We start from the raw sequence: 19,021 nt of genomic DNA, 5'->3' as shown, positions 1-19,021 counted from the left end.
AACAGTCGAGTCGATCTAGCCCTGTCCGTCCGTCCGTCCGTCTGTATGAAAACGCAGATCTCGGAGACTATAAGAGCTAGAGCCACCAAATTTGGTATGTATACTCGTGCAGTATGTAAATATATAGAGTTAATTGGAATTTTGGCCACGCCCCCAGGAATCACATAAAACTGTTTTTCTTTAAAAGTACTTATAACAGCTAGAGACATCAAATTTGGTATATATACTCATTTAGTTAGCGCGCAGAAATTAATTGTTCAAACTTTTTTCCACGCCCCCTTCCACCCCGGAATTTACATAAAACTGATTTTCTTAAAAAGTATAACAGCTAAAGACATCAAATTTGGTATATATACTCGCTAAGTTGGTGCGCAGATATTCAGTGTTCAAAATTTTTGCCACGCCCCTTTCCGCCCCTGGAACTTACATAAAACAGATTTTCCTGAAAACTACAGCAGCTAGAGATATACAATTTTGTATAGATACTCGTTTAGTTAGCGCGCAGAAAGTAAAAGTTCAAAATTTTTGCCACGCCCCCTTCCGCCCCATAATTTACAAAAAATTAATCTTCCTTAATACTATTACATCTAGAGACATTATATTTGGCACAAATAACCATTTAGTAAGCGCACAGACATTAGTTGTTAAAAATGTTTGACACGCCTCTTTAAGTCCTTAGAAACAAACATTATTGAAATCGGACGAAAAGTGGAAAAATAAACAGCAAATTAATGGTAATTTGCAAGATGAGCCATAAGGCCGGAACGGCCGTTGGTCTGTGGCGGCGCTAAAGTGCTTGTGTGCTTGAAAAAGTTATATGTAAACAGTACACAAGTTGCCGCTATCATTTCAAGTACCAATTTCTCAATAAACAAAAAATAAAACAAATTAACAACGGTTAAAGTAGGTTTTTAATTCATTTAAGTAATAATTACGTTATTTCATATTTCCCATTTAAAACAATATAGATATGTTACTTATTCTAAATTTGTATAAACTTAAAAATAATATTAATATATGCATAGCCCTTCATAAATTGTTATTATTCAAAATCTTTAACGCTGGCACAAATTTCTGTATGATAACTATAAATGGTTTCAAAAGTACGCGCACTAACCCTACTACTAGAAATATTCGAAAATACCCAATCAATATGAGTATTTCCATTGGTTGTGGATTCATTTAAATCTAAGAGAGAAGTATAGTTGAAATTATTTACAAGAAAATCATAAATATTTCTACCACAGCCTGAGAGGCATTGAAGATTAATATTAATATCTCCAAAATTTAAAAAACTGTTCCCTAATACATTTGAATTTTCCTGAACAAGTCTCTCAAACTCAACTTTAAATCTTGACAAAGGATATGTAGGACTTCTATAAACAACCAAAATGCCTAAAGCGCTATATTTCATAAGGGCAAATTCAAAAACAGGGGCGGTTAAGCTATTCGATCTAGCATATCGATCTGCAATAAATCATTTCTAATAAATATAGAAATACCCCTACCTAATGAAGGGCAATCAAGTCGCACTGCTGTAGAGTAACTCGGAATTTCGAAAGCTTCATTGTCAAACGTGGAAATCTCTACAAAACACAGTATAGATGACTGGAGCATCAGTTGATTAGAAGATACATCCCTAATATGCAAATTTTCCGTATTATGGAAGAAAACGTTATAATTAGAGCTATCAAAAAGTGGATCAAAATGTGTTTGAAGAGCTTTTTGAGTGCATAATTTTTGCAACTCTTGCTCAGCTAATGAGTCGTGGCCAGCTCTTGACGAGGTGAATTGTCCTACAATAAAAAGGAACGAGTTGCCCTACTACATGCTACATATAATGCTTCTCGATGCATTCCCAAACTTGTGTGAACCACTACTCTTTCATATGTAGCACCCTGACTTTTGTGAATAGTTATAGCTTCTGCAGCTATAACCGGAAATTGTTTTCTATCTATAGTGACTTGCTCGTTGGATCTAAATTGAAAACTTTTTTCTATTTTCTGAATTGGGGTCCAGGAATTTTGTGCACGATGGCGAAGTTTAGCTCGAGCGTTCACTCCTACACTGTCATCTAAAAATTTTATCCAAAGAATTAAAGGAAGATTGGATGTATTGAAATCTATATCCATTAGGGTCCCTGTGGCTCCATTTACGAGACCATCTGCCGTGTCTACATTGACAGTCATCATATACTTGGCAGTGGTTTTTAAAATAAGACGACTACACAAACCTTGAGTATCAGAAGTTTTAAAACCCTTGACATCTTCTAAATATTTGTTTCTAGCTGTTTCATTTAAATGAGCAGCTTTAATAAAGTCTACAGCACAGAAATATATTCCTCAGTGGGAATAGAAGATAATTTTGCCCTGTTATAAAAATCTGTATCCCTATTACTAAGAAATAGATGAATTGCTTCATCTGGAACTTGACTAGCGTCAAAAATTCTAGTCCTAAACAAATCAATATCTATGGGGGTCATTTGGCCGGATGCCATGTTATTCAATGCTAAAGCAAAAGGTTGATCGTCGCGCTGTCGCATAATCTCTGTGAGTTCAAAACACTTAAAACGTTCCCACAAAGAAGGACCAACAAGGATGCTATAAGGGTCGTGAGATGAAGAAGTGGACTGAAAAATCCAACGGTCACCTACAGGGCGTAATTGTCGGAGATCGCCGAACACGATTACAGAAATACCCCCAAAAGGAGAATCTCGATTATGAAAAATCTGCTTGAGGTGAGAATCTAAATAAGAAAACATTTTAGCACCCACCATAGATATCTCATCAATAATTATAAGTTTTAGATCTATAAACCTAGTTCGAAGAGTATTCAGTAGATCAGAACTTAAATCCCCAAAAGCAGACCCAGACTGGTTAATGGGAAGAGAAAACATGGAATGTAGTGTGGAACCTCCAATTCCAAAAGCAGCTTTTCCTGTTGGAGCGCACAAAAGAATCTTAACAGTATTTGGGTCGTTTCCTCTCCTACGTTTATACTCTACAGAAAGCGACTGAAAAATTGCAGAAATAAGCCTACTTTTGCCAACACCTGCACCGCCACCTACAAACTCATGGAAAATTTCATTGTTCTTCACATTGTGAAGAACATGAGTGAGAAAAGTTTTCTGCCTAATATTAAGAGACCTAACAACACTTGCCAGATTTTCAGGCAAAATTATTGGCGGGAGTTTAATAACTCGGATATCATTGTCTGTATCCTGTGGTTGGTCATTGCCATTTAAATTTAACAGATTGAGCTGAGAGCTAATTTCAGGAAATGCTAAAACTCTAAACTCCTCGTCAAGTACAACTTGTTCTTCAAGATTATCTTCTATCTCTGCTCTTCTAAGTGCGTCTTCTAAATTGTCTAATACATTGTATTTGTTGAACCCGGCCCTAATAATTTCCTCATGTTCATTGTGAAACTCCTCACAATTTCTCTGAACTAAGTCAATTTGCTCGTCCCTGCATGGAAAATACAACATAACTAATTCCCTAAAGTAATTCTGCATATCAGTGTTAATATTATATTTTCTATACCTAATTGTGCAAGGCCACTTTCTTAAAAAAAAAATCTTTCTGCTCTCTGACGTGACGGTCGTGTTTTTGCATAGCTCCTGAGTTTTTATTAATATTTATTGTTTTTTCTCAATTTTTAATTGTGCTTAATTTGTTTACACTTCCGCTGGTGTTGTTCGCTTGACTCCCTTGTGTTTTATTTCCATAATTCGCCAAATTAATCAGTTTAAACAGTTTTTTCTTTTTCGTGATTAGTGTTTGGTGCAATTACATATTTTTTTTTTTTCTTTTTTTTTTTCTCTTTCGTCATTGCTTCTGCAGTTGCTCCCCTCATCGCCCCCATCATACCATCAGTGCTAGTGGCTTTGTTGTTCTCTCTGCTTTGTGCTTGTGCTTAGCTTCTCTCCCGCGTAATCACTTTTGTAAGGCCGCCTCTCAAAGCTCGGCTTATAACTGTTCTTGCACTCTCTGTTGTGCTGTGCACTCTAGCTGTCTCTTTGTTTTATTTGTAATTATTGATTATTTATCAATAATTATCTTTGTGCTGTGTATTTAATTTTTCTATATATTCTTATATATATATAATTTTTTTGCCTTTCTTTCGGCTTTTCAATGGCTTGTTGTCTACCTAATTGCAAACATTCTGATCGTTTTGATGATCAGTATAGAGCAATATCTTGTTGGCTCTGCGATAATCTTATTCACTTAAAATGTGCTGGCCTCAATGGCCGCGACTACGACAAATTTTCTGGTTTGTCTGTGTCTAAGCCTGAGCTTGGCTTAATGCGATGGACTTGCCCATCTTGTGCCAGCCAGCAGCTTGATTTTAGCCGTATGTATAGGGATCTTCGTTTAAGGTTTCTTTCTTTAAACAAACTGGCCAAACAGCTGTCAAACGAGTGTGACTCTAGCGTTCAATTATTGTCGCAATTCAAATTTGTTCCACCTTCTGAGAAATTGCACAAGAAATGTACCCTTGAGTTGCCTCGTAAGCAGTCGCCAGCTCTCTCTATTACTTCCTCTCCGATTTTACTTTCGCCTACACCATCTTCTTGTCCCTCTTTATGCTCTTCTTTTCAGATTGAAGTACCCATTACAAGCCCTGGTGTACCTCAATCTATCCCTCACGGGAACTCTGATCAATCACAGGATCATGCCGGCTCTCAATCACTTGAGGATCCCAATGCTCCTCCGCCTCCACTAACTGTAGTGCCTCATCGCAAACAATTATTTATTTCTAGGCTTGCTCCAGATACTTCGGAGTCGTCTGTGGCAGCTTACATTGGTAATATTTGCCCTGCTAAGGTTTTAATTCAAAAGATTAAGTTTTCTAGGCCTCGCGAAATCTCCTCTTTTAAAATTACAGTACCAAATGAGTACTTCTCAGCTATGGTTGACCCTAATTTTTGGCCAGAGGGCCTAGTTGTACACGAGTTTGCGCCCAATAAGCGCTCTCGTCCGTTGCCTGTCCACCTTCCTACTTTATCTTCTGCTTCAAAAAACTAATAACGTCTAGTCTTTGCATTCATTATCAAAATGTAAGAGGACTTCTTACCAAGCTGTCGAACCTTTTCTGTGATAGCCAAACCTTTTCAGCTGACATATTAGCTTTCTCTGAAACTTGGCTTAACTCCTCTGTTCTAGATAATGAAATTCTTTCTAATAATTTTATTTCTTATAGGCTTGATCGTGTTGGTCGTCGTGGCGGTGGAGTACTCATTGCTGTAAACTCGAATCTGTCTTCAAGTGTGGTGCCGATTGATCTCCCCTTAGGTGTTGAGTTTATTTGCGTCGAAGTTACATGTTCTAACTTTAGCCTATATATCTCTTGTTCTTATATTCCTCCAGCTTCTGATATCATGATCTACGTGCACCATGCTGATGCTTTACGAACTATTTTTGGTCGTCTTAAAGATCGGGATGTCCTTATAGTTTTAGGTGATTTTAACTTGCCTAATATTTCTTGGCTTGTTGATGATAATCTATCTTTCTTAATTCCTTCATCTCAACATGTTTTTCTTGATAGCCTACTTGAATGTCCACTATATCAGTTGAATTCTTTCCTTAACTGTTCTAAAAGAATCCTTGATCTTGTTTTTGTCTCTGATCCCACTGTTAGTGCTGTATCGCAAACACAGCCACTAGTGAAACCTGAAGATCCTTATCATCCTACCATTGAAGTTACTATTTCTTACAATTCCGTTACTAATTTATTTAAAAACATCTCAAATTCTCGTCGTAGATGTTTTCGTAAAACAAATTTCAATCTTCTTAACAGCCTTATTTTCTCTTTTGATTGGTCGTTTCTATTTGAGTGCTGCGATATAGATTGTGCAGTGAAGTTTTTCTATTCTGCTCTTAATTCTCTAATTGATAAATGCGTTCCTTATGTGAATGTCTCTACCGTCTCCAGCTCGCCAGTCTGGTTCACACGTAGGCTCTCTAATCTTCGTAACATTAAATCGAGATATTTTAAAAGATTTAAAAAAACTGGTTCGCGACTTGACTATGCAAATTATTGTATAGCCAAATCTCAATTTTGTCTCTTAAATACTCAATGCTACAACAATTATCTCGTTCGCTGTAAGGCTGAATTTTATAATAACCCCAAAAGATTTTACAACTTTGTCAATTCCAAAAGACGCTCTAATGTCCTACCTTCCACCTTCAGACTTAACGACCAGTCTGCTAATAATGATTTAGATATTGCAGATCTGTTTGCTAAATTTTTTCAGTCGACATATTCTACTACTGTTTCGGATCCCACACCCTATCCCTTTTCAATCCCACATTTAAATTGTATGTTTTTTCCCAGTATTACTGAAGACTGTATTCTCTCTAGCTTGTCATCTATGAAGTCTTCCTTCGTTCCCGGGCCTGATGATATACCTAGTTGCATCCTTAAAAGGTGTTCTATTTCCCTATCTAAGCCTTTAGCTCGGTTATTCTTTATATCGAGTGAGACTTGTAGATTTCCTGATATTTGGAAGGAGTCATTTATTATTCCGCTTTTTAAAAAGGGTAGCAAATCGGATGTTTCCAACTACCGTGGCATTGCCAAACTTTCGGCAATACCTAAACTGTTTGAGAAAATTATTACGTCTTCTCTTCAACATCTATCCAGATCCACTATTTCTCCTTGTCAGCATGGTTTCATGAAAGGTCGTTCGTCGCTTACCAACCTTTTAGAATTGACTACCCTTGTACACCATGGCTTCCGTAAAAAGTGTCAAACTGATGTTATTTATACTGACTTCAGTAAGGCTTTTGATACGGTTGATCATTCTTTGCTTCTCGCGAAACTTAACATCATGGGTTTTTCACCAAAATTATTGGGTTGGTTAAAGTCGTATCTTATTGGCAGAACCCAAAAGGTGTCTTTTCGTTCCTCGATATCTAAAACTGTTCGAGTTACGTCAGGTGTACCCCAAGGCAGTCATCTGGGCCCACTATTATTTACATTGTTTATAAATGATTTGCCTTTGGCTTTGGCGCATTCACGCGTGCTCATGTTTGCGGATGACGTCAAGATTTGTTATTCCTATAATGATCCTTCTTTCCAACAGTACTTGCAATCAGATCTCGATGCGTTCTGTGATTGGTGCCACGTTAATAAATTACACCTTAATGCCTCTAAGTGTTCTTTTATGACTTTCAGTCGTTTGTCTCCGCTCCTAGCTCATTACTCTATTAAGTCTGTTCTGTTAGATTGTGTTCCATCATTCAAAGACTTAGGCGTTATGTTTGACCCTAAACTTTCATTTAATGTTCATATTTCTTCAATCGTCAACAGAGCAAGCTGCCTTCTCGGCTTCATTAAACGTTGGGCCAAAGAATTTGATGATCCCTATGTAACAAAGGTTTTATACACTTCGTTAGTTCGCCCTACTCTAGAATATTGCTCGCCAGTGTGGAACCCGCAATATGATGTTCACCAGCGTAGTATTGAATCGGTACAGAAGCAATTCCTTAAGTTTGCACTACGCGGTCTAAATTGGGACCCGGGTCTTCGCCTACCTTCTTATTCTGATAGACTTCTTCTTATTAATCTTCCTTCACTTTATAACCGTAGGCTTGTTTTTGGCATTCTCTTTCTCCATAAACTAGTCAACGGCGAAGTCATTTCTACCAATTTACTAGATACGCTGTATTTTTGTGTTCCCTCACGTCGGACCAGAAACTTTTTTCCTATTCACCTTAGTAGATGTCTGACTAACTACTCTCTTCACGAACCTCTTCGTGTTCTTTGCCAATCTTTTAACAACCTTTCTCACCTTATCTCTCCTCATCTTTCTATCACTTCTCTTCGCGCTATACTTTTTAATCATCTACAGCGAAATACTGTAGATCTCTTTTTAATCATCTACCAATGAAATATTCTGGACTTGGATTGGCTGCAACTCATCCCTGGCCACATTGGCTGTGAATCGGGGCATAGCTGGCACCTTGTGCAAATAAAACACCTCCACCGGGCCGGGGATGTTTAGTTGTGTATAAAGCTAAGCTACCTTCTTCATTTAATTACTATCTGTCTTTAGCTTAAGCTTTTTCGTCGACTGCTGTGTTAGTTGACGTAAATAAATAAATAAATAAATAAAGCCACTACCATCTCGCAAAGCAATACTACCTCCTATAACCTCTCCCTCTTCCTCACTGCTAGTATTGCGACGAGACCTAACGCTAAATTCATAATTGGGTGCAAAATCCGCTAAACAGAGTTCCTCAAAAATATTTGGCCTTTCTACATAATGGTCAAGTAGCCCTTTAACAAAGATGTCAGTTGAATCCTGAGGCAAACTTTGCAATTGCTGTCTAGATTTGAGCATTTTAACTCGAAGATCTGGTAAACTAGTATTGACAAATTTATCCCTATGGCTTATATGGGACATTCACATCCCTAAACAGCAATAGGCAGCTTCCTGAGCAGAGATCTCAGTGCCGCAAATAAATTTGTGACTTATATATTGCAACTTTTCCCTAATACTTAAATTCCCCCTCTCAACACTAGCAACAGCTTCCCTCATTAGCTTTGAAATGCCTCTTTGGGATTTATTTATATAATTAATTATATAGCTGCAACAAGCATACGGATCCAATATGAACTGAATGTCCATATTGGCCCTCTGCATAGAAAGAATGTGCTTGTTATATGCATTAATCTTGATTTCGGCAAAAGTTCTTTTCAGAAAAATTTGCGGCTTTTTTAGGCTAGACCTTAGGGCAAGTTTATATTCTTATAGCTGAGGTTCACATTTTCATGTGACAAAAAGTTTTCGAAATCGCTCAAGTGAAAAATAATGTCAGAAGAAAAACTAGTGTTGAGAAACTTTTGAATCCGCTGAAAATTCTCTCGATGACGAGGTCTATTTTCAGCTTCATCGGAAATTGGCCTCAAGATCTCTGTTTGGAGGATTGGGTATCCCGAATCTAGAAATTTCTTGCCCTATAACTTTTCGGAGGCATGTAAAACTGTGACTATGAGTTTGGTAAACTAAAAATGGAGCTAATTCTGAATTTGTTACATCTGTGGTAACAAACTGGTCGATGAAGGCTAGAACTGGTGGTATCGAAGCATCGTTGCTTAGATCGACTATTGGGGCATCTTTCAGTCAAAACATGCCATGAATATGGGGGGAGCCCCTTTGTTGAAACTCAACACGCCCATATTTGTGTAAATTTTGTAAATTTATTTACAAAGTGCTCACCGAAAATGCCTCTCTGACTTTTCATAACTTTTAATAACTCTCTATACCTACATATGTTCAAAATACCTCGCACATGTAACTGGATCTGATCTAATAAGCCGAGCTTTTTCATTTCATCCTCTGTTATGTCTACCCTATCAACTGTTTTCCTAATTATAAAAGGCAGCTCCGTCCACTTTGTCTCGGCAGCTGACAAAGTTATAAAAAAAAGTGGGAAGTCCGAATTGGCGAATCATTGCCATAACTTTTTTTTTCTCATCCTCCCAATGAGCTGGTGAAGTGCGAATACCCTTTAGAACCCTATAACCCTATCTTCCTCACTAGCATAAAATGGAACTACTTCGGATTCATAAGAATCAAGCCTTTGCTCATTAATTGTAATATTATGTTTCCTATACAACTCTGTGTTAACTAAAAATCGAAATGCCCTTTCGATTCTAGTGGGTCTGACGGTCTCTGCCATAAAATCGTGACCATATTCCATTCTACGTTTGAGGTGGAGCTCGATAACCTCGGTATCATTAAATGCTCGTGGGAGCGAAGTAGCTATGTTACCGACAGGAATTGGGACATTAACTACAGCTCCTTTAATTGTGCTTTGACGCTCGTGGCCTGTTGCCCTAATTATCATAAAAGGAAGACGAGGAGAAATGACACGTTCTTCTCGATTTCGCAAATCTAAAAGACATTCTGGACGTGGTGTGAAATCTAAACCATGTGAAATGGCAACTTGGGCAGGGTGTTTCTTGAAATATGGGCAAAACAAGTGGAACAGAATGTGAAGTTGCCATCAGTAGGAGGAAACTGATTAGCAATTTCAAAAATCGAAGCGCTAAAGTCATAATTATTTTCTAAGAACTCGCGAGACTTTACCTTCACTTTATGGGGAAACCAGAGACCCTTACAACAGTAGCAAATTTGACTGGGGCCTAACTTCACTATTCTATTGAATTTATCCAACAAAAATTCTAAATTAGGTCGATGTGTTGGATTACTAGGATCCCTAGGAGTATTCGCACGGTTTTGTCTATTACGTAAGGCGTTTCTAGTATTCTCTGCTATTCTATTTTCACTAACGCTCCTATGCTGACTTACTCGTTGGCTAACGTTTCTAATAGCTGCGCGTTTGTCCATCTGGGCTGCAATTCTTGTACCTCGGCGTGCCAGAGTGTTACGTGCCCGCTCAATCGCCCTACGCTGCTCGTTTCTTCTATCCTGTGATCTACGATTTATATCTTGCTCTCTTTCTATGTTCCGTCGGTATATATTCAAAGGATTTGATCGTCGTACCCTATGCTCAACTGTATTTTCTGCTTGTTCCCTTTCCCTATAGTTTGAGTCTCTTCTACGATTCGATCCGCGCTGTGTATTTGTTGCCTGTTCTGTCTGTCTGTTCAAAGGATTTGATCGTCGTACCCTATGTCCTTCTGTATTTTCTACTTGTTCCCTTTCCCTATAGTTTGAGTCTCTTCTACGATTCGATCGCCGTCGTGTATTTGTCGCCTGTTCTGACTGCCTGTTCGATGGATTTGATCGTCGTACCCTTTGTTCTTCTGTATTTTCTGCTTGTTCCCTTTCCCTATAGTTTGAGTCTCTTCTACGATTCGATCGCCGTCGTGTATTTGTCGCCTGTTCTGCCTGCCTGTTCGATGGAATTGATCGTCGTACCCTATGTCCTAGTGTATTTTCTGCTTGTTCCCTTTCCCTATAGTTTGAGTCTCTTCTACAATTCGATCGGCTCTGCGTATTTGTTGCCTGTTCTGTCTGTCTGTTCAAAGGATTTGATCGTCGTACCCTATGCCCTAATGAATTGCGAATTTGTTCTACGAACCTAAAGTTAATGTAAACGCCTACGAGTAGACCGACGAACATTATCAAGAGTCTGTTCTCCCGCGCTAGTCGATGCACTTAAGTTTGCCCTACGCGTTTGCTGATATACTAAATTTCTCTGCCTCTCTGCTTCTACCTATGAAAGAACGCTCCTATTCAGTGTATTCCTTAATCTCCTATTATGCGACTGCTGAGACGCCGAAAGTCTATTAATACGTGGCATAATTAAAATAACACAAAAAAAACTACACTTGAAAAGTCAAAATCTGATAAAAAAGGTTATATGTACATACAAGTCTCACTAGCACTCAAAACACACAATAATTTTGCAATCCCACAAAACACTATTCACTTTACACCACTATGTATTACTTTTTGGAAAATTAAAAATCACTTTAATATTTTATTTGGCACTTAAACACTGGCAGAACACGATGTTAACACTTTGAAGATAGGTTTTGAATGAATCGTGTGCGAATTCCAAATCAGTGAACTTCACTATATGCAACTATTTCCCAACGTCCATTGACCGAAACCTGAAACAGTTGTTCCTAATCGTGCTTACAGGTACATCATTCTTGATCTGCACGTGCAAATATTGAAATGGCGCAATGCTTTTCTATTGCCTATTGACAAAAACCTCACTCACAGGTACTTCCGCTGAGAAGGAGGTAAAGTTTCCCATACGACCGTTGGCTCCAGGTGCAGACGTTTGAGTCTGACCTGCAAAGAAATTATGCAATTTCAGGCGCCCATTGAAAAAATCTCAGGTCCAGGTACTTCCGTTGGAGAAAAGGTAGGGATTTCCAATACGACGATAAGCGACAGGTACAACACTGTCATGTTCACAAAAATTCAAAACTTAAAACTTTATACTCTTCAGAAGTAAACCTTCATTGAGTGTTTATTTTGATGATCGTGTTATATTTCTACCTCGTTCTTCCTCGTCCGGACGTACGCACCAACAGATTTATCTGTTAATTCTATAATATACATATATACCAAGCTTCATCCGGCCGTAAATGCTTCAAGCTGTCTGTTTTCGACTTTAACCCATGAATATAACTAGTAACATAATAGATATCAAAGAGTGAATTCAGAATATCATAAAAGAAGCGAACAGCTGAGTTCATATCTCTACAATTGTACAGATAAGACCAATCGGTAGTAGCAATGTTTTCATTAAGGCTGGCAAAGTCAGTCTTACGAAAGCACCGAGGTAACTCATTCGAACCAAGTAATGGTGAAAGCAAGAGCAGTTAGATTTTTAAATTAAATGTAGGATGAAATTTGTCTTCGGGAAGAACAACTGGTTCGATCCTAGAAACATCACAATAAGAAGAATCCAATACAAAAATAAGATCTAACGATTTTCCAGAATTTAAGACAGGATTGACTTGGGATTAAGATAAGCCTAGAAGGCCATCAATAAAGTCATGTGACAAAAAGGGCACCAACATGGTACATTCATCTGTTGGTGACCATGCTAAAGCGGGTAAATTAAAATCACCTACAACTATGAGCATGTCTGACTAAAAACTAAAGAGGAGACAAACTGAATCGCCTCTAAATGATTTAAATATACCACCATGTCTGACAGTGGTGGAATATAGGAACAAGTAATAAAAGCATTAAAAGATTTAAAATTTACTTTAACACCGACAAACTCAATCTCTTGGGTACTAGAAAATTGGATCATTTCAGATGATAAAGCTGCATCAACAGCTATCAGAACGCCACCACCTATGCGAAAACTCCGGTCACGTCTGAATATAGAAAAGTTTGTGGAAAAAACCGATGCATCAGCAATATCAGGTTTTAGCCACGTCTCTGTAAAAGCTAGAATGTTATGCTCAAAAGAAAGACTATCTACATAGAGATTAGGAAGTTTAGATTTCAGTCCTCTAACGTTCTGGTAAGCGAATCGGTTGCCGATTTTTCTTTTTTACAGTACATTCCTTCACTATTATATGCTTCGGCCAAAAATCTTCTCGACATATATTGGCAGAAAACTAATTTTAATTTCGAGACGTTAACTTTCTTTCGAATATAGGCTATAACATCATCAGATGTGACAACAGGGTCTAGCCTAGAAACAAATATATGTTTCTTTGGTGGTAGCGAAGCGTCAGCCGCAGCAGTAACGTTGGACAAGTCACCCACTGCAGCACTCAACTTGTTTACGGGGCCCTCGATACTTTTAGAACTATCGGCAATTTCCATTGGAGTGGGTAATTGCCCGGACACTACAATAGGCATCGTTTTTAAAAGATCATTCCCAGGTGATACCGGTAATTCCTTACTAATACCATCCACAACCGGGCTCTTAAACGATATCAATTGCTGTACATTAGGAGTGGACGGTCCATGAGACCGGTCGGGGACGATAAGAGACGCTGGCGGATCTACAGATACAGAAACACCCCACGGACTGGTCCTTTTACGTTTCGGAGACTCATTCATAAGCGATAAACATCTGAACTGAGTCTCCACCGCAGTAAACTCCGCTTGGAGTTTGTTAAAACCTGCTCTTAAAGTGTCAAAACTATCTCTAGTCCGCCTCATGAAAGAGCGCATCTCATTCTCGACCTCCCGGCAAGCATCACATCCATATTTTAAGCCACCACCTTTAGCAATAGACTCCTTGATTCTGCCTGTGTAACCTGCACACTTAACGTGAACCGCATTGTCACACAACCAACAAAGAATATAATCATGGGAGTCGACCGTATTAGTGGCAACTATGCAATTATTTTTTGAGCAGACAACCATTTTATCAAAAAGTTAAATTTATTTAAAATATGTAGGTATAAAAAAATAAAAAAAATAAAAATTGTAAAGGTAAGATAATCTGTGTATAAGAATATACTGACCAGTTCTGACACAAGGGTTAATATGCAGAGAACTAAAGAAATTAATAAGTAGGAATACACAAAAAAAAAAACGCATCACAGAGTCGCTGGTAGGCAAAAGACGAGAGCGCAAATCAAACAAGAATAGGAAAGAGCGGGAGAGCGCGTCAAATTGAACACATGCAACAACAATTTGTACGCAAGAGCGCGAGAGTTAGTTAAAACGGTAAAGACACAAAAGCAAAAGAGATAAGCAAAACAACAACATCGCTAATGCAAGTATTGTTGTAAGTTTTGATTTATTTAAATTTAAACAAAAACACAAAAGCGACAGCAAGAATTCACGAAATGAAAATAAAATTCGGATGTTGAAATTATTATTAAACCGATAATGAATTTAAAAGTTATAGAAAAGTATTTAATTGCGAGAAAAAAATAAAATTTAATAAGCGCAAAAAAACACGTCCGTCCTTTGTTAAATTGTATCCCGTAAATTACACTAGTACCAAAGAAGTTATCGCCGCGTTAAAAAAACATTTTGAATAATATAGCCGACCAAGAAGAGTTTATCGGACAGAGATACGTGTTTTACGTTGTTTGAGTTTGCTGATTTTGTAGAAAACCGAAATATTGACAACATTAAAGTAGCGACTGCTGCCTCTCAAGCCAATGGACAGGTCGCGCGTGGGAATCGTGTGTTGACCCAAATGTTAGGAAAGTTGTCAGAACCTCTAGCCCAAGCCGATTGGTATAAATCGTGTGGATTTCGCTATCAATAACTGAGTGCAGTGTTGTACCGGTAAAACTCCGTCAATGTTGTTGTTTGGTTGCAATCAGCACCATGGAAAAAACAGAATTTTTTTTTGGGCGATTTGCATAAGGAAGGATTTCAGCGAAACTAGAAATAATTTTAACGTACATAAAATTTTAGTGACCATTCTTGAATGGTATTTTGAAAATATTTTTGTTTCATATAATATAAATAGGGTATTTATTTTCTAAAAAAGATAAGTATAATTAGCGATGGCAAGAGATTAATTGGGAGCAGCGCAGCTATTGCGTCTGTCTCGTTTGGTCGTTGCCGGAGGAAAAAGGAGGAACTCTCCAGTGTGGCCTTAGGCCGCATACCGATATTTTCCAGAGTCAACTTAATACTAACAATCGATACTTAAAATACTAACTTCGATATATGTAAAATCCATTAACACAATTCGTAAGTACCTGACATCTTACAAATAAAAATTTCTTACTTTGCTTTAAACAAATTTTTTTTGATTACACTATATGAAAATAGGTCGGGTTTTCCTGCCTGACGCTTTAACTCCAGAACCGATTTCCACGGTTTTGCATTTGTTGGAAAGGTCTCGGGCTCTCTCTCATTCTTTTTATTTAATTCTTTCTGTTCTGTTCTAACAAGTGAGACAGCACACTTCTCTTACTGTACCACTGCATAAAACTTAAAACTAAGTTGTAACAAAGAAAAGAGTAAGATATACTTAAGGCTAAACATGTTGCACTGGGGGAAAGAGTAAGATATACTTAATACTAATACATATTGCTTCAATTCGGCCATTCTGACAGTAAGGATCACCTGATCTTCTTTATGACGACTATTGGTTCTCGTATTATAGCTGTGTGTACTGTTGTCATTCTTAGCGTTTTTCAATTTACTTATTTCTTTGCTTAACATACTGACCTTTTTCGATAACATAATTTTCATTTACATTTATAGACTTATAGATTTATAGCTATAGACCAAATTCGACGTCACTTACAACGTATCGATCATTTTCGAAGCACTTAACGATTTTAAAAGGCCCTTTGAATCTCGGCTCTAATTTTTTTGGATACACCTTTGTGAGTGTCAAAATTTTTAACTACCATAAGTTGCGTTCGCGAATTTCCGCACACATGTTGCAGGGTCATTTCTGTGATTATCATTTACCGTTTACCACACAGACCCCCCTCCCGACCAAAAATTCAATGCCAGGGCAATGATTTCTTTCAAAACGGAACTCCATTCGATACGTAAACGGAGCTGCCAACTTTCCTCCGTTAATTTATGTTCAAATGAAACCATTTGTACAGAGACCATGTTGTGTGGCATTTGGGACAATTACAACTACAATTGGCAACTAAATTGCTTCCAAATAGTTTCCGTGCCTTTCTCATAAATCGACAAAAAAAAAACCATAAAGCTCTGTATTTTCTTTGTTTAAAGTTGGTATTTTAAACTTTATAAATTTTTGTATAAATATACATATTTAAGCGACTTGCAACTTGTGTGAAAAACTGTGATTCCATAATATTATCGCAAAATTATTATCGAAAGTTTTTATCATCCCCTAACATTACCCAATAGACAAGTGAATCTGTTATCTGATTTCTTCGTTATGGACTGAACAAGTCGCTTGGAACAATGTTAATTATTGAAACATTGGTCACCAAACCATCTGGTCCAAGAACAAAAGACACGGGAATATCTTCACCGTGACCGTTTCGGAAATACCCGAAAGTTCGCATCGGTTGTAGAAAATCTGTGTTCGGAGCACCCACTAAGGGAACAAATATTGGATTATCCAAATCAGCGTCATTATGGGGTACTTGCATTTCATCCACTGGCACTTCATTTTCCACTGCCGCATATGAGATTTGTGCACAATTTTGTGGATCTGAACCAAGGGGAGGTGGATCTGTATTATCCACCTCGATGAAGGGCAAAGAGTCAAGTTCGGCCTGTAGGCGAGCATCTATTTCGGATTCCTCAGATGTCATCGACGGTAGCAATGAGTCCAATTCAGCTTGTAGACGAGCATCTAAATCAAGATCGGATGGTATATCAAATTTTTTACCTTTCACCACTTCATCATTTGTTTGCGTATTCAGTACAAGATTCGAAAAATCAATATTTATGGAAACATTCACATCATTTATATTCACAATGCCATTAATATTGTTATGTACTGTTGGCATCGACTATTTCATTATTCAGATTATCAAATGTAAAATTAAAACAAATTTCTGGTTCTCCTTGATTATCCGAATTGGGTTTATAGTCGACATGTAAACAACTACTGTTGTCCTCGCTTCTGTGCAGAATTTCTCTTTTAATTTCTTGCCCAGAATCAAAAATTTGACTCAGTATTAAAGAAATCTACGTATGTTTCCATAATTGTTACCTTCTTGATTCTCTTTATTTGTGTCGTCATGAATGGGCCAATTATTTAAATAACTCACATTCTCATTCATTTTCTCATTCTCATTATCATTAAAGGACTTTACTTGATTGAAAGCCTGATTATAAGTCGCGTTTTCGTAAAACATTTGTTGAATTTGTCGTCTTTCCATTTAAATTAGTTCCTGCAGCAAGCGGCTTCGGTTTTTCAAAATTTGGAGCCACCAGGCTTGTTCTCGATGGGAACAGCAGCAATTCTGGTTCTTTCTCCTTTGGAGGCGAGGTAATGTTGCTGTTTAAATTTAATGTAGGATGAAATTTGTCTTCGGGAAGAACTGGTTCGATCCTAGAAACATCACAATAAGAAGAATCCAATACAGAAATAAGATCTAACGATTTTCCAGAATTTAAGACAGGATTGACTTGGGATTAAGATAAGCCTAGAAGGCCATCAATAAAGTCATGTGACAAAAAGGGCACCAACATGGTACATTCATCTGTTGGTGACCATGCTAAAGCGGGTAAATTAAAATCACCTACAACTATGAGCATGTCTGACTAAAAACTAAAGAGGAGACAAACTGAATTGCCTCTAAATGATTTAAATATATCACCATGTCTGACAGTGGTGGAATATAGGAACAAGTAATGAAAGCATTAAAAGATTTAAAATTTACTTTAACACCGACAAACTCAATCTCCTGGGTACTAGAAAATTGGATCATTTCAGATGATAAAGCTGCATCAACAGCTATCAGAAGGCCACCACCTATGCGAAAACTCCGGTCACGTCTGAATATAGAAAAGTTTGTGGAAAAAACCGATGCATCAGCAATATCAGGTTTTAGCCACGTCTCTGTAAAAGCTAGAATGTTATGCTCAAAAGAAAGACTATCTACATAGAGATTAGGAAGTTTAGATTTCAGTCCTCTAACGTTCTGGTAAGCGAATCGGTTGCCGATTTTTCTTTTTTACAGTATATTCCTTCACTATTATATGCTTCGGCCAAAAATCTTCTCGACATATATTGGCAGAAAACTAATTTTAATTTCGAGACGTTAACTTTCTTTCGAATATAGGCTATTACATCATCAGATGTGACAACAGGGTCTAGCCTAGAAACAAATATATGTTTCTTTGGTGGTAGCGAAGCGTCAGCCGCAGCAGTAACGTTGGACAAGTCACCCACTGCAGCACTCAACTTGTTTACGGGGCCCTCGATACTTTTAGAACTATCGGCAATTTCCATTGGAGTGGGTAATTGCCCGGACACTACTATAGGCATCGTTTTTAAAAGATCATTCCCAGGTGATACCGGTAATTCCTTACTAATACCATCCACAACCGGGCTCTTAAACGATATCAATTGCTGTACATTAGGAGTGGACGGTCCATGAGACCGGTCGGGGACGATAAGAGACGCTGGCGGATCTACAGATACAGAAACACCCCACGGACTGGTCCTTTTACGTTTCGGAGACTCATTCATAAGCGATAAACATCTGAACTGAGTCTCCACCGCAGTAAACTCCGCTTGGAGTTTGTTAAAACCTGCTCTTAAAGTGTCAAAACTATCTCTAGTCCGCCTCATGAAAGAGCGCATTAATTCTCGACCTCCCTGCAAGCATCACATCCATATTTTAAGCCACCACCTTTAGCAATAGACTCCTTGATTCTGCCTGTGTAACCTGCACACTTAACGTGAACCGCATTGTCACACAACCAACAAAGAATATAATCATGGGAGTCGACCGTATTAGTGGCAACTATGCAATTATTTTTTGAGCAGACAACCATTTTATCAAAAAGTTAAATTTATTTAAAATATGTAGGTATAAAAAAATTAAAAAAATAAAAATTGTAAAGGTAAGATAACCTGTGTATAAGAATATACTGACCAGTTCTGACACAAGGGTTAATGTGCAGAGAACTAAAGAA

At 37.8% G+C, this 19,021-nt stretch overlaps 1 protein-coding gene across 2 annotated transcripts; it reads right to left on the bottom strand.

The window, feature by feature from the left end:
* Positions 1 to 16,195: 16,195 nt before the first annotated feature.
* LOC124461219 lies at positions 16,196 to 17,377 on the bottom strand. Of its 2 annotated transcripts, XM_047012781.1 has the most exons (3): positions 17,146 to 17,377; positions 16,517 to 17,062; positions 16,346 to 16,463 (listed from the first exon to the last, which is right to left on the bottom strand). In XM_047012781.1, the coding sequence occupies exons 2-3, from the start codon at positions 16,879 to 16,881 to the stop codon at positions 16,394 to 16,396; spliced, it is 435 nt and encodes a 144-aa protein (XP_046868737.1). In that variant the 5' UTR covers positions 16,882 to 17,062; positions 17,146 to 17,377; the 3' UTR covers positions 16,346 to 16,393. The 2 variants fall into 2 exon arrangements, with proteins under 2 accessions (XP_046868736.1, XP_046868737.1); XM_047012780.1 differs by having other exon boundaries at positions 16,196 to 17,062.
* Between the last annotated feature and the right edge of the window lie 1,644 nt (positions 17,378 to 19,021).

This window comes from Drosophila willistoni, unplaced genomic scaffold (genome assembly GCF_018902025.1).
Source record: "Drosophila willistoni isolate 14030-0811.24 unplaced genomic scaffold, UCI_dwil_1.1 Seg271, whole genome shotgun sequence".
Taxonomy (NCBI): Eukaryota; Metazoa; Arthropoda; class Insecta; order Diptera; family Drosophilidae; genus Drosophila; species Drosophila willistoni.
The sequence above is the reverse complement of the archived record's forward strand: the minus strand, read 5'-3'. Positions and strand labels throughout refer to the sequence as shown.